The sequence below is a fragment of the Chiroxiphia lanceolata genome, chromosome 5 (assembly GCF_009829145.1).
Source record: "Chiroxiphia lanceolata isolate bChiLan1 chromosome 5, bChiLan1.pri, whole genome shotgun sequence".
Classification (NCBI taxonomy): Eukaryota; Metazoa; Chordata; class Aves; order Passeriformes; family Pipridae; genus Chiroxiphia; species Chiroxiphia lanceolata.
The window spans coordinates 71397426-71411919 of record NC_045641.1 but is presented as its reverse complement, the minus strand read 5'-3'; the positions used below and the strand labels follow the sequence as shown (position 1 = coordinate 71411919).

General features: G+C 42.2%; 1 protein-coding gene across 5 annotated transcripts in view; it reads left to right on the top strand.

Annotated features, from left to right (window-relative positions):
- The window catches only part of ETV6 (ETS variant transcription factor 6), a 129944-nt gene that overhangs the window by 110015 nt on the left and 5435 nt on the right, over positions 1-14494 (top strand). For all 5 annotated transcript variants that reach the window (XM_032688565.1, XM_032688564.1, XM_032688568.1 and 2 more), the window contains one exon: positions 12346-12488. In XM_032688565.1, the coding sequence (XP_032544456.1) occupies positions 12346-12488 (143 nt within the window). The remainder of the gene's footprint in view (positions 1-12345; positions 12489-14494) is intronic.

Sequence of the window (14494 nt, the reverse complement as noted above, 5' to 3'; positions counted from 1 at the left end):
TGTTGGGATGATCAAAAGGCAGATTTGCATCCCCTGTAAATACATCAGGCAAGGGGTAAACTAAGTAACTCAAGCATCAGCAGTCATCTAGTTAACAGCATGTAAAAATATTAAAATATTAAAAATAGCTCAGAAGTCAAGTTTTGCAGAGCAGTGTAATGGACAGTTTTCCCCACTGGAACTGCTAATTCAAAGCAGCAACACTGCTGGTAGTCAGTTCCTAACTTGGACTCTAGCAAGCAGGCTAGAGTATATGGCTTACTTTTAGCTCTGAATTTTTTTAATTAGTCAATCTTGGTTCTCCCCAAACAATCTCCAGAGATTTCGCTCTGTGAGGGGAAAAAGAGATATCTTTTTTCTTTTTTTTTCTGTTTCTTTTTTTTTTTTTTTAACATGGTGGCAGTTTCAGTCAAGAAGGGACACCTGAAATTAGCCCTTCTGCAGACTGGAAATTCTACTCCCCACAAACCTCTGACTGTGAAGGTTTTCTTAACAAACATTTTAGGACTTTGATATCTTGTGAAAGGTACTTTCCCAAGGTTCAAGGAGAGGTGGGAGTTATTGCATTTGCAGGCATTCATAGTGCATCATGGCTGAGGCAGTCTTTGCAGCCCCGGTGGAACCGAAGCTACCAGAAATGCTTTCTGCAGCCATCCTGAAGTTCTGTTCCCACATCCTTCCTTGGGAGCACTGCTGTTGACTTTAGCCAGGGCAGATTTTCACCACAAAACTGCTTTTATTTTAATATATATCCACGTCCACCTCAGCTTGTTAGTATGCAGGAAAATGGGAACTGACATATTAGATCTCTCCAGAAACCTGTCAGTGGCTTAAAAGGAGACACAGGAATCCCTGCAAGAGGCTGTTACAGGATTATCCAACTACAACCAGGCTAGTTTCATCCTAACCTTTATCATATAGAGATTGTCTTAGAAATATCCAAATTAATCTAAAGACATGCTGGTAGCTACTTTTGATTCAGTGACTTAAAACTAACACAGTTCTGGATGTTTCTTGTGAGGGGAAATACATTACCGAGCAGGTTCCTGGGATTTTCAGCTCCCAGTGACCTTTTCTGTCTTTAAGGAGAGAAACGAGTGTCAGCCAGGCAAAAATGCCAAAAGATTGATTTCTTTAGCTCATCTTTCAGAGCTTCTGTACTAGCTCTCTGGGGCTGAAAGGCTTGTTCACTAATCCACAGCTGACGCTGGTGCTGAAACTTTGGTTTAGAGATATAACAACTCCTTTGCACTGCCCAGTACAGATACTAACAAAATGACTGTGTAGGTGTGAAAGGCAGAGTGCTGTTCTAGAGCACTGGCAGGTTCAGCTGGACTCCCGCCAAGGACTACTTGTCCTGTTGGAATCGGGACCCAGTAAAATGCTTTAAGGTCTGTGTTCGCTCTGTGTGTGTCTGAAGCAGACCTATCCCATTCATACAAGCAACTTAGAAGGATGAGCATTGCCATTCCTCTGCAGAGCCTGACCCTGCCTATTGCTTTTGATTCTGCACTGCGTTTGGTGGGGAGAAAAATCTAAAGGCAGAGTTGTAACAGTAGACATTTAGAGCTTAAATATCAAAAGACACCAAACTTTATATCACAGTACCTCAGCACTGTCTCTTCAACTTGGCTACCATGACCAGAGCCCCAGTGCCTGCATTTGCTCCAGATGTATCAATGTAGCATTTACAACTGTGTCAAGTTCTAGGATGATCTTTTGGTTTTTTTAACTCACAGTACCAGCAAAATCCCTTGTGCAAATGCACTTTATTATTTATAATGTGTTACACCACACTAGTTTATTTTTCTTTTTGTGCAAAATAGCTGTACAGGCACAGTTAACTATGCAATAGCATATGCTGGATGGTGGGGAGGGAGGGTGAAAAGGAAGCAAAGAAGAGTTATGCCTATGTAAAGAGGGTAAAAACCTAAGAACAACTTCAAAGTTACAAGTTTTGTAACTGATACCATTAGTCTTCAGGGAAGGGCTGGAAAAAATTACGGAAAAGATTATACTGGGTACTGTTGAAAGGCATTTAAAGAATAATGCAGTCGTTGGGCACAGTCAGCACAGGTCTACCAAAGGTAAGTCCTGTTTAATTAATTTGATATCTTTGGATGATAAGGTCACCCACCTAGTGAATGAAGGGAAGGTGGTGGATATAGTTGTTCTGGATTTTAGTAAGGCTTTTGCTACTGTCCCTCACAACATCCTTATGGACAAGTTGCATGGCTGTGGGATGAGTGGGTTCACAGTGCACTGTGTGAATAATTGGCTGAAGGGCAGAGCTCAAAGGGCTGTAATGAACAGGGCTACATCTATCTGGCAACCAGTCATCAGTGGTGTTCCTCAGGGCTCAATTCTGGGGCAAGGCCTGTTCAGTGTATTTATCAACGATCTGAATGCAGAAGTTGAATGCAACTGCAACAAGTTTACAGATGATACCAAGCTAGGAGATGGTGTTGACTCTTTTGAGGGACAAGATGCCTTGCAGAGGGGTCTCTATAGATTGGAGCATTGGGCTGTGATTGATGGGATGAAGTTTAACAAGTCCAGCTGGTGGATTCTGGACCTGGGGTGGAGTAATTGCCAAGCACAAATATAAATGGGGAGAGAAATAACTGGAGAGCAGCCCTGCAGAGAGGGATCTGGGTGTGCTGGTCAACATCAGGCTCAGCATGAGTCACCAGTGTGCCCTGACAGCCAGGAGGGCAAACAACATCCTGTGATGTATCAAACACACAACTGTTTTTTAGGACAGCACATAACATTGCCTACCTGTATACACGCCTGAGACTGCCAATGCTGTCCTCATCACTGTCGTGATTTATGATGCCAGCAGGATTTGACAGCATAGTTGTGACTGGTGGGCTTTTGTGAAGCACAGATTTTGGGGACAGCTTTTGCAAGACAGTCGCAGCAGCTGAACAGTTACAAGTTACAGACTGGCAAACTACAGAAAACCAAAACAGTAGTTCACTTTAGCATACTGAGTTGTAAGTGGTGAGAGTTTAGTGCCTGCTTTCCAGGCAGCTGAGCTTCCTTTCTGTAGGGCAGCAACTCATACAGACAGATCAGAGCCTTTGAAGAACCTGAAAATCTTGGTGTAGTGCTGCCCTGTCACTCCCATTTGGATATGACAATGATAATGTCACTGGCCTTGTTTAATCACTTGCCCTTGCAGTCCTGTACACTTCTACATTTCCACTGTATGCCGTGTTTCAAGGCCCTTGCGGAAAGCCAGAGTACTATAGACACTGAAGTATGAGTGAGAGTCAAAGCTCTTAGAGTTCATATTCATAGGAGAAGTTTTCATTATAATGTTATATATTATAACGTAGCATTAACAATTAATTTCAGCGTGAAAGTGTGCCTTCCGTGCCAATTTAACTAATGACACTCAAGCTGAAACAATAGCTGAATGGCAATAGCTTGGATAGGTGGTTGTAGATTTTCTGTGAAGTGTCTTGCTTCACAGCTGCCTATACTCTTACTGCACAGTTACAGAAGCAGAAATTTGCAGTCAGGGCTTGTTTGGGTACACTCAGATGCCAGGACTGACCAAGCCAGAGGAAAGCTTGGTCATTTAGATTTCATTCCATTCTTCTCATTACTGAACTGCAGCATTTACATATGACAGCTAGACATGTAAGTGGGTTCAGAGTATCCTAAGCATCCCTTGGGATCAGCAGGATGTTACACACTTTTTTTTAAGAAACTTGCCCTTTAATGAAAACAGGTCCCTCATTTTCCCTGTATATTGCATGCTTTCTTCAGGCTAGAATTGTGTTGATAATTCAGATTTTCTTCTACAAAGCAAGCTTGAATCACTTCGAATCCTCTTAGTTAAGCAAGGAAAATGCACTATCACGTTTACAGTATTGATACTACACTATCTTCAGAGACAGGCCTATATAAGTCTGTCTTTAATACTAGTCAGTTAGAAGTGGCATACATAGGTTTCTATCAGTTTACATTAATTCAAATGCACACCATTAAACTGGTTAGACTACTGTTTTCCATCTCCGTTGAGGGAAAGGAAGGAAGAGAGAGTTTGGCTGTGTCTCAATGTGGAGATTTAATCCCAAGAAGGGGAGGTCACATTTCAGTTTTCTCCAAGGGACCTAGGAGAAATTGCAGGTTTACAACTTACGACATCCCTTCATGAGGGACTTCTGGGACCACACCAGGAGCCACGTCCTCCAGCCATGCTCCCACCTCTCAGAGTACTCAGGGCTTTCTGATAGAACACAAAAGTGAGGTTCATGTGTAGTAGTCTAGCACAGGCTGTAAGAAAAGAAAAACAAAACCAAAAACAGCAGTCTAAACCCAAGGCTGAACTGTCAGAATACAGTAGAGATTCTCACGTTGTGGCGTTAAAAATTATTGCTCTTGTTGGTAATGCCTTTGCTGCAGTTAAGTCGCTCCTGCTTTTGCCAGCTTCTCTGAGGTACAGTTCCAAGGGTAAAGCTTCATTGTTAATTCTTAAATTCCCATCACTAAAGTGTTCTGATGTCAAAGAGGTTGTGAAGTGTTTGTAAGATGTGCATGTGAGCAGGCAGAAGTTGAATTTCCCTTTCTCTGGTCATTACCCTTCATGAGCAAAAAACGTGAGGAAAAGCCACAAGAGAATCAGAGGCGGGTTTCTTTAGCAAGGGTCTTTTCTACCACTGTGGTAGAGCAGGAAAAGAACGGCCCTTGAAATAATACTGAAAATGTCACTCTGTTTGTTGGGGATGGGGGGATGAAGCAGAACAGGACAGGAAGAAAAAAGACTTTCTTAGTACAAGAGACTGTAAAGTCTTCATCTATCAGACGGTCTGTCCCCCATCTATTACATATTCTTTGTGATTTGAGTGCTCTTTTCTATGACCACATGAGGGATATGAAGCTTTTGGATCCTCCTTTCCTGTATATGTTTTTACTGCCAAAGTCAGAGCTTGGCCTCATCTTGCTGTGTTATTTTTACAACCACACAGCACAACTGTTAGCAGCACGACTATCTCAGGTTTCTGCTCTCCTTATGCCTGATCTCCCACTCGGTAATTTTCTTGTAAAACAGAAGCAACATACAACTGTTGTTTTGTGATCTGGCAACCTCTATCCTCAGCCCCAGCTTGAATGTAGAATTGAACAAACAGTGGTCTGTCAAGAGGTTTCTCCACAAAAAATCTTGGCTTTACTGTACCAGCTTAACATCCTGCTTCCAGCAGCAACATTCATGGAAAGAAAACTATTTTCCTGCAGTAACCTGAACATGGATTAACACACAATGGTGAGCAGGACTGCTCTATCTCAGCGTCAGTGCTCCCCCAGTCCTCAGAGCCATTTGACCCCTTAATCATGAGACTTGGCTACTTTTTTCTTGTAGTTTTGTCTGCTAAAATAAATATGCCATGGATAGATACTGAGGCTGGATTGTGTTTCGACTCAGCAATAATTCTACTGTAGCTTGTCTGTTAAAGAAGTCTCCCCAGTCTGACCATTCCCAGACTCTCTGGCAGTCACACTCCCAGAGCGGGAGACTTTCACTGCTGGGACGAAGTCCCTTCACCGCGGGCGGCTCCAGTGACCAAGGGTCCCTGCGTGGCTCCCACACACCCCATTCACACAGTCAGACCCGTTTTCCTTACTGGTTTTACCCTAGTTTTCCCATAGTAGATGCCTAGTTCCATAAAGCCATTTATTCTGTGCAACATTTATTCTGTGCCTCCAAGGAGGACCCCCAACAAAAGAACCCCTGGGCTATCCCCTCACAGTCTACCCCCAGGCAAGTCTCACACCTCCTCTGAAGTCTTTGGCTCTGGCTGTGTCTCTCAGTGTCCATCCACCTCACTGGTACCACCCATCTTCATGCCCTTCATTATGCAGAGGGTTGGCGGTTCACCACCTCTCGGTCTCTCTGGGCTCCCACCCAGAGCTCAATCTGCATCTCAAACTGCAGCTTGCAAGGCGAGCTACCTGCACCAGGTGTGTTGCTCAACTTGTCTGTCTTTCTTTCTCAGTGTGCTGTCTGTTTCCCAGTTGTTTTTTTTGCCATGGAAGAGGTTTTCAGCAAGAATACAGGAGCTGATTTGATAAGGCCTATCCATATGTCTTTCCTCTCCTTTGCAACAGCTTTATTTGTCCTCCCTCTCTATTTGCATGATGAAAGTGAGTTAACTGAGTAGTTGTCATTGTACTCCTGAAAGACATTACAGTATCAGCCAGCCTGATGAACTGCATGCACCAGTTAGGTAGCCAAAAGATTCATTTGACTTGTCAGAGAGCTGTGCCTATTGCACACTTAACGATGTGGTGAAAGTGCAGTTACAGCTCATCTCCACACCAAGTTTAAACCACTCCAGGACTTAGGAGTTCTCTCCCAGTCTTTTTTATTTTCCATACAACAGCCAATAACCTTTGTGTTTTCTTGGTTCTAGCTACAATTTAAACAAATCCAGATCTCCAAAGTAGTGTTGTCTTCTCAAAGACTTACTGACCTTCTCCAGCGAGGTGGATGGTCACAGACAGGCTGAAGGTCAGTGGGACCTCCTGTGCCTCTACCTCTTTTCTGCTCACCCTTGCCTGCTCTGCCAGTGAAGTCTTGCCACCTTCTTTGTCCTGGCATTGGAATTCACCAGATCTTCCTGCCTGCAGAAATAACAGAAAGATGTCTGATGTTTTTTGCGGGGTTTGTTTTCTTCTGTTGAAATGATTTAAGTCAGCTCACAGAGAAATCTTAACAACAGAGCTAGCACGAGGTAAGCAGCAATAAGAATGGAGGATAAGGGGGCATCAGGACCTTCTTCTTGCACCAGCTGAATTTTATCAGTTCATCATTTTGATACTGTGAGCGTCACCATTTGAGCTTCACACTTGCTTCAGGTGTGCTTACAGAAACCAGAGTATTAGAGAACTTCTAGAGAAATCCTGTTCGTTACTTTCAGTTGTGAACAGCCGTTGTTTGCATCACTCTAAAGAAAAGCAGCTGAAGCACAAACCACCTTGTAAAATAAAGGGTTAGGGTTAGAGAGCTGGGGAGAACTGGTAAAAATCACAGAACCATTTAAGTCAAATGGTATCATGCTGGAGAAATTTTAGGCTGACCTACTCAGCAAGGGGTAAGGCCTCAGCTGATGTCAGAGGGAGTATGACAATGTTACTTTGGCATCTCCTCCTCTGTGAAGCCACTTTGGGTTCCAAGTCATTCAGCAGCCACATCAAATGCATTTTATGTAATGATCTTCAGTGCAAGATGTGGGTGGGTCTTGCAAAACATTTCTGTGGTTACGAGAGGATTTTGGTAGTTGATACGTGAAGAGGGCCAGCTCTGCGCCATAGGCCTCTTTTAAACAACAGCGGTCTCAGATACAGTGTGTATTTTAAGAAATATTGCATGGGAATGTTACATTCTGAACAAAAGAGGTCTTTAGTATATGCCTATACTGTTAACAGCATTAGTAATCCTAGGGGGGAAAGATGTAAGACCTCTCACTACCGTGACGTGAAGATGACCTTGGCCAAATGATACTAGAGAAATCATTCATAATGGCTGGACAAATGTCAAAACACTAGGAACCTAAGATCCATAGTATTTAATTTACAGATAATTTTGAGATGGTATTTCAGTTCTAAGGGATATTTATCATATAGCCATTAGGAAGTATTTACATGCCAGTGTTTTTTAGGTGTATATTCAGAAGACTGTGCCTGTAGTCTTAATATGCAAAATGAAGAATCTGTTAATACAGACTCACAGTGCCTATTTGAGTGTCACAAGGGATTCTTAATGACAATATTTATAGTCTCCCCTTTTATGTAGCATTACCAAAGCTGTGCTGTAAGTAAACAGAGCTTTTCACCAGAAAAGAGAAATTTGAATTTTACCACGCCAAGGAAGAGTGGCTGAGGTTTGGGCACTTCTGCTATGTGAAAGGAGGGGTTAAAACTACAGCAAGTAGGCAAGTGTGCTGCTATGAGTGGAGTTTAAAGCCAGCATTTAAACCAGAAAAATTGCTGTTTATGAGAGAGGTTTCTTTATATTTTGTAAACCCCAACTGCTCTATCTCATCTCCCCCACCCTTTCCAGAGCTGGGTAGCTGCCTGTTCTTATGCGTAGTGTCAACTATGGCAGGCAAGCAGCAGCCAAGAGACTGAGTGGAAAGGCAGCCCCCAAGGCTTTACTCTAGGTCTGCCAACCTTAGGACTGTACCATACATAGCTCTTATTTGCAGGAGTGTGAAACTGCTGCCTCTTGCACATGTAGGGCAATGTTTATAACAGACATTTTGAGAACCAGCTAAGTGCTCTATACCTTATCACTACCTCGAGCATAACTATAAAAGTCCCTCTAGAAGCACTAGCTGCAAGAGGAAGGTTGTAGCCATTCCTCTCCATTTGAAGGTACAGTTTGCCCTAATGCCCAGCTAAGTATGTAGTTCAGTCTGTACAGCAGAGAAAATTGTAAGACTTGGAAATTCCAGTGTTTAGGAGCCTGCCACATTGTTGGGCCATTTGCCACCTTCCCACTTTGGCTAGGTTGTTTGATAACTGCATCACCTTAAAGCTTCTTAGACCCAGCTCTACCCACAGCTAAATCCCTTTACCTTCATGCTGTACAAAGTTCAACCATCTGAGTTCATTTTAGAAAAAACGTATGTGCGTGTTAGGGGGAAATGATGTTTCCTTGTGCTACAGAGGCACAATTATTTTCTCCATAAGTTTATTGTAGCCAAAAGGCAGGAAATTGCAGCATGCAATTTAGGTACCAGCCCTGACTCAATTCCCCTATTGAATGTCCCACAATTTTAAACTTGGTTGGCCTCAGAAACATCCATGTACTTTCTTGTCATTACTCACTATCCAACATACACCTGTGGAGAGTCCCCTCACGCAAGTTTTTTTGAGGCCTTCTGACAGCCGAGGAAGTGATTTAGTTCTCATGGAGTCATTCACACCATCCAGACTTTCCTCATACAAGTGATTTACTCCTACAAAACAACCATCCACATACAAGTTCTCCTCTCTGTTTCTCTATCCTTCCTGAAAATTCGCATAACAGTTTTGACCTTCCTGGAGGATGCAACTTTCCATATCACAGAATCACAGAATATCCTGAGTTGAAGGCACCCACAAGGACCATCAAAGTCCAACTGCTGGCCCTGCACAGGACAGCCCCAAGAATCCCACCATGTGCCTGAGAGCATTGTCCATCATCTTCACCAGCCTTTTGTGAAAATGCCTTTTTTTCCCAGTGGAAAAGCTCCTTTTAAAAGCATTTTCTGCCATTGCCTCTTCTTGGGTTTTGACCTATTTCATAGTCTTGCAGTGTACTTCAAATGGGCTCTACTATAATCCAAATGCATTACAGTCTCTAAGAGTTATCAGGTAGTCTTTGACCTGTAGTCTGTAATATCCTATTAAGGAGATGGTTTCTGCTGGCCTATTGGTAGATTATTTAGTTTACTGATCCTCTGTCAGTTAGTAGACCCTTCCAGGACCTTTTTATTTTTTTACCATGCAGTCTGTGGAGAAAGATACTTAGGGTGTAAATCATCTGTGGTTAAAATCAAACAAAAAAGTCCCAGAGTGCCCATGCTCAAATTCCTAAAGGTCTCCCATGTGAAACTTGAAAGCAGGCAAGCTGATTTAGGTACTCTGCAAACAGAGCTCATACATAACTAAAGTGTGCTGCAAGGCATCAGCTGGTCCACGATAACTAACACTGTGCAAGCTCATAGCTCTCAGCTCTGGTGAGAAGAAATGCAGTGAGCTGAATCTTTCCTACTGGTGTTTAATGGTTTTTATTTCCTATTTGCAGTGGCTTGAGACACAGTTACCATAGTTGCCCTGATGCTCATTAAATTATTGCAACTGAGTCATATATCTAAACTTGCTGATAGACAACTATACCGTTTGAAAACAAGTTTTTAAGTGGTTGTAGGAACCAAGCAGAGGTTTCAAGGATTTTCAGTTTTCTCACTGAAGCAAACAGCAGTCTAACATACTTTGGTGGTTGTGGTTTTTTTGCAAATTCCACCAGCCTACTAAATACCTCTGCAAGTTTGAGCAGCTCAGTCAGTTTAGAATATGGGATGGGGCCCTTGGTCACTTAGGACTTCCTTGTGAAGATCTGAAGATGCAGATCTGAGTTCTTCTCATTTGAGGTATATTTGTATTCAAGCTTACCCTGAATCCATTCTAAAAATTAAGCGAACAACAAAAAACAAATCTGCACTTGAATCCTATCTCTTCCTAGCATCTGAAGCTCTCTTGTTAATCTAACTATTTAACACCTAGATATCTTAGGCTGATTTTTTTGTGTGCTTCCTTGGTTTTGTGAAGAAAGGGGAGCCGGTGGGGGGGGGTGTGAGGGAGAGAGATTTAAACTAATATTGCCTATTGGAAATAATGAGGTGAAAGTAAAGTTTAGTGTAAATCATATCTCTACAGCACTTGGAAATATTAACTATAAGGTGCTATAATCAGAGGCTATCTGATCCAGGTTGGACATTCAAGAATATGACAAAGCCTGACATTGACTTGTCTCTGCGGGAGCACCATCCCTCCAGTTGATCCCAAGGATTCTTGCACTAAAAAAAACATTTTCTATACATTTCTGACACTGAAAGAGTCCTGGATGAATTGCACATGTGTCAAGGAACCGCTTATGTTGGCTCTTACTATCATTTTACCTGAGAACCTCACACAATATTAAAAGGCACAAACCAGTAGAGCAATATAATCTCTCTTCTCTTGATTGATAAATGAAGGCTAGAAAAGGTTTTTTCTAATATGTGTGTGTGTGTGTGTGTGTGTGTGTGTGTGTGTGTGTGTGTGTCCAAAAATACTGACAGAAAGACAATGGAAGAACTGCGTTTTCTGAGTCTGTGAGAGGGAGTGTGACAGAAATTAAAGTGGTAGCCTCCCACTTTCAGGCTCTTTTTACAGACCTCCCACAGGGAAGTCCAGGGAAACTTGTGCTCAGGTTTTATTTTTTTTAATTAAAACCTAGAAAAATTTCAAAGGGGAACGGACATTTTTCTGTGGAAAATGTTTTTCTGTGAAAAACATTAATGAAAATAAGGTTTTTCCAACTAAAAAGTACCTCTTTCCTTTCACATTTTTCCTCTTGTAGATGTTATGGATGAGATGACCATCAGGGTAGTTTCAGCTAGAACAGTTTTTGCCAGATGTCATAGACTGCTTTATTCTTCATAGGACTGGTAGAAAGAGTCTGTAGTAAGGGCACTGGTTTTAGAGACAGTACAGGTTTCAGAGATACTCTTGACTGTTTGAAAGTGGGAAAATACCATAAATAACGTTAATATATCTAACCATCGTGCCAGCTCCAGGCAGACAGACAGGAATAGAAATACAGGCTGACAAGAATCCATTTTAGCACTTGTAAGCTGGGTGTCTTTGGTTGCCAGCCCTTGAACAACTCTGACAAGCCATCTCTCAGAGGTTGGTGTTGCTTTCGAAGTAAAAGGCAACCGTGTGGCCATCTTAGGAATCTGGCCAGTTGAACTATAAAAACCCTGGCAGCAGTAACATCCCCAGCTCTGTACAATTCTCTTGGCATATTTCATAGTTCCCAGTTGTGCTGTGCTTTGCACACACACTTCACAAACAGGAAGTAGGAGCAGCTCAGCTCTTGGCTTCCTCAGTCTCAAGAGACTGCCATAAAACTGAAAAGCACTAAACTCAAACCTAAATCTCTGTTAGACCTTTAATTAGCGACCTAAGTAGTGTTTTTCAAGAGGAAATTCCAATTCAATTATCCAAATAGAAAGTATTTACCCACTCAATAGCATTTAAGTAATTTTAATACTCGGGGGGTTTTTTCAGGAACCTGGAAAAATAAAAATCAAATTTAAAATGGAAGAAGGTGTCAATTTTGTATTACATGGAGTATACAAAGGAAAGCTGTAAAGCCCATGCTTTAGAACTCATGTGTTAGCACAGAAAGGGGCAGTCTCAAGCAAGGAGAGCAGGTTGCAAGATTCTTGATTTCTCCACTAAAACAACCAGCAACAGCATCAGGGCCAACAGTGGTAGTTTTATGTGCTTCAGTACAATAAACAGGCAACTAAGGTCAGCAGGTCATCTCACACAGCTTTTTATGCGATAAAGATGCTCAATCAGTGTCAGAAGGACTAGGACGCATCAGAAGAGGCTGTATATTCCAGTACATTTTGCAAACATTACTCAATACCAGCCAAGCCATTTGCATTTCAGATTGCAACAGCTGTTTCAACCCTGATCCCAACTGTCCTTTTACTACACATCCACCCAAAAGTTTCCAGAATTAATCCCAAGAAAAAAAAAAAAAGTATTTTCTTACTTCTCTCTTCACAGACTGTAGGTTGCTTTGGGATTATGTTTATCAGCTGCTTTCTGACAGCCGGTACGAAAATTTCATCCGATGGGAAGATAAGGAATCCAAAATATTTCGGATAGTGGATCCCAATGGGCTGGCCCGGCTGTGGGGAAACCACAAGGTAAGGAAGCAATGCAGTTTTCCTCCTACAGCACTTCACCTCTGGTAACATTACAGGATTCACTTATAAACAGGGGGAAAACGAAGAAAGGATGTGCATATAAATTACTGCTGGAAAGCAGTATATTTCTAATGTATGTAGAATCTTTCATTCTTCATACATTAGAAATATAAACCACCCATCCTCAAGCACTAAAACCTAGTCTTCATATAAAAAAACCTCTTGGTTTGGTTTAGAAGCATTTAGATATAAATGCACGTAATTATAAAATTAGAAGGAGTGCAAGAATTAACAGTCCGTCTCTCTCAAGGCATCTTATCTCTTCTGGAAACCTGATGCTAAGGATATTCTGATTAGATGTGGTCTACAAGGAACCCTGTTCAATAATTTGGCAGCTTTCTGTCTGTGTCCCTGTCTGTACCAACTTTCAGACTTCACACACTGTCCTGTGACAGACACGAAATGCTGCAAGACTGTGTATTTCCTTTAAATAGGGCAATTCTGCTTTGTTCTCTGGAAAGCAGTTACTGATTTTTGCAGCTTGGGACTGAGTTACATATAGATATATCTATATGTGTATGAGTATATTCATATGAATGTATGAGTACTCAGCGTGGGTTTACAAAAGGGAAGTGCTTGACCACTGTAACATACATCTACAATGAAATTATCAGCTTGGTGGATTCAGGGAGAATAGTGGATATAGCTTATCTTGATTTTAGAAAGGCTTTTGAGACTGTCTCACAAAATAGCCTCATAGACAGACTAATTAAGTATGCCCTAGACAAGAATAGAGTGAGGTAGATTGAAAACTGGCTGATCTGCTGGGCTGAAAAGATTGTAATCAGTGGCACAAAATCCAGTCACTAGTGATGTTACCCCAGGGATTGATTCTGGGGGCAGTACTGTTCAATGTGTTCATTAATGACCTGGATGATGGGACAGAGTGCCTCTAGCAGGTTCTCAGACAATACAAAACTGGGACGAGTAGCTGATACACCAGACAGTTGTGCTGTCATCCCTATGGATCTGAACGTGGTGGAGACACAGGCTAACAGGAATTTTATGAAACTTAGCAAGGAGCAGTGTAAAGTCCTCCACCAAGGGAGGAATGACCTGAGGAGTGTGGGACTTCACATTGCCTCATGTTGTGTTTCATGAGATCCCAAGTGTGGGACTGTTTTACTAGGAGGATGGTCAGACACTGGAGCAGGTTGCCCAGAGGAGACTGTGAAGTCTCCATTCTTAGAGATATTCAAAATCCAGCTGGACACAGTCCTGAGCACCCATCTCTGGTTGATCTCACTTTGAGCAGAGGGACTGGACTAGGTGGTGTCCAGAGGTGCCTTCCAACCTCAGCTATTCTCTGATTTTATATATCAGCATACACAGCCTATAATCTTTATAAGGTCAAGATTTTCTCATGTGACATATTGCTTCCAAGAACATCTGTCCTAGAGCTGCAACACTGGGAGTGGAGAGTTGTGCCCTTACCCAACCTGCATGCTAGTTGGGCTGTGCCATCATGTCTCATGCTGGGTGTCTAAAACTGAAGCTACTTCAGACCACTAGCTGCTTGAGTAAAACAGTGGCCTTTTGGCATATAAGAAATGGAAGAAGCACACACAGTATTTCAGGGGGCTTCCCAATGAGAAGAATCCAGCTTTTGCAGGGAAAACATGGTCCCTGTTAGTGTTTAATTGCTACAGGAGCTCTTTATGAGGCCTCCCTTAGCAGAACTGTTGTGGTCAGGGCAAGCAGGGGAGGTCTGCTTTTATGGAACATTTTAGGCAAGTGGATCAGTCTCATTTAATAAAGCCAAACTCCTAACATGGAGGCTCACAGAGCAAAAGCATGCTTGTACTAGTTTGATGTGTTTTGCTCATGGCAAGGTGGGTGCTTTATATTTGAGCAAACACAGCTTTGCCAGGATAGTTGTGTCTCTGCTAGGAATCTCTTTGCCAGCATAATAACCACTGCTCTTTGGGCCAGCAAAATGCTCTTCA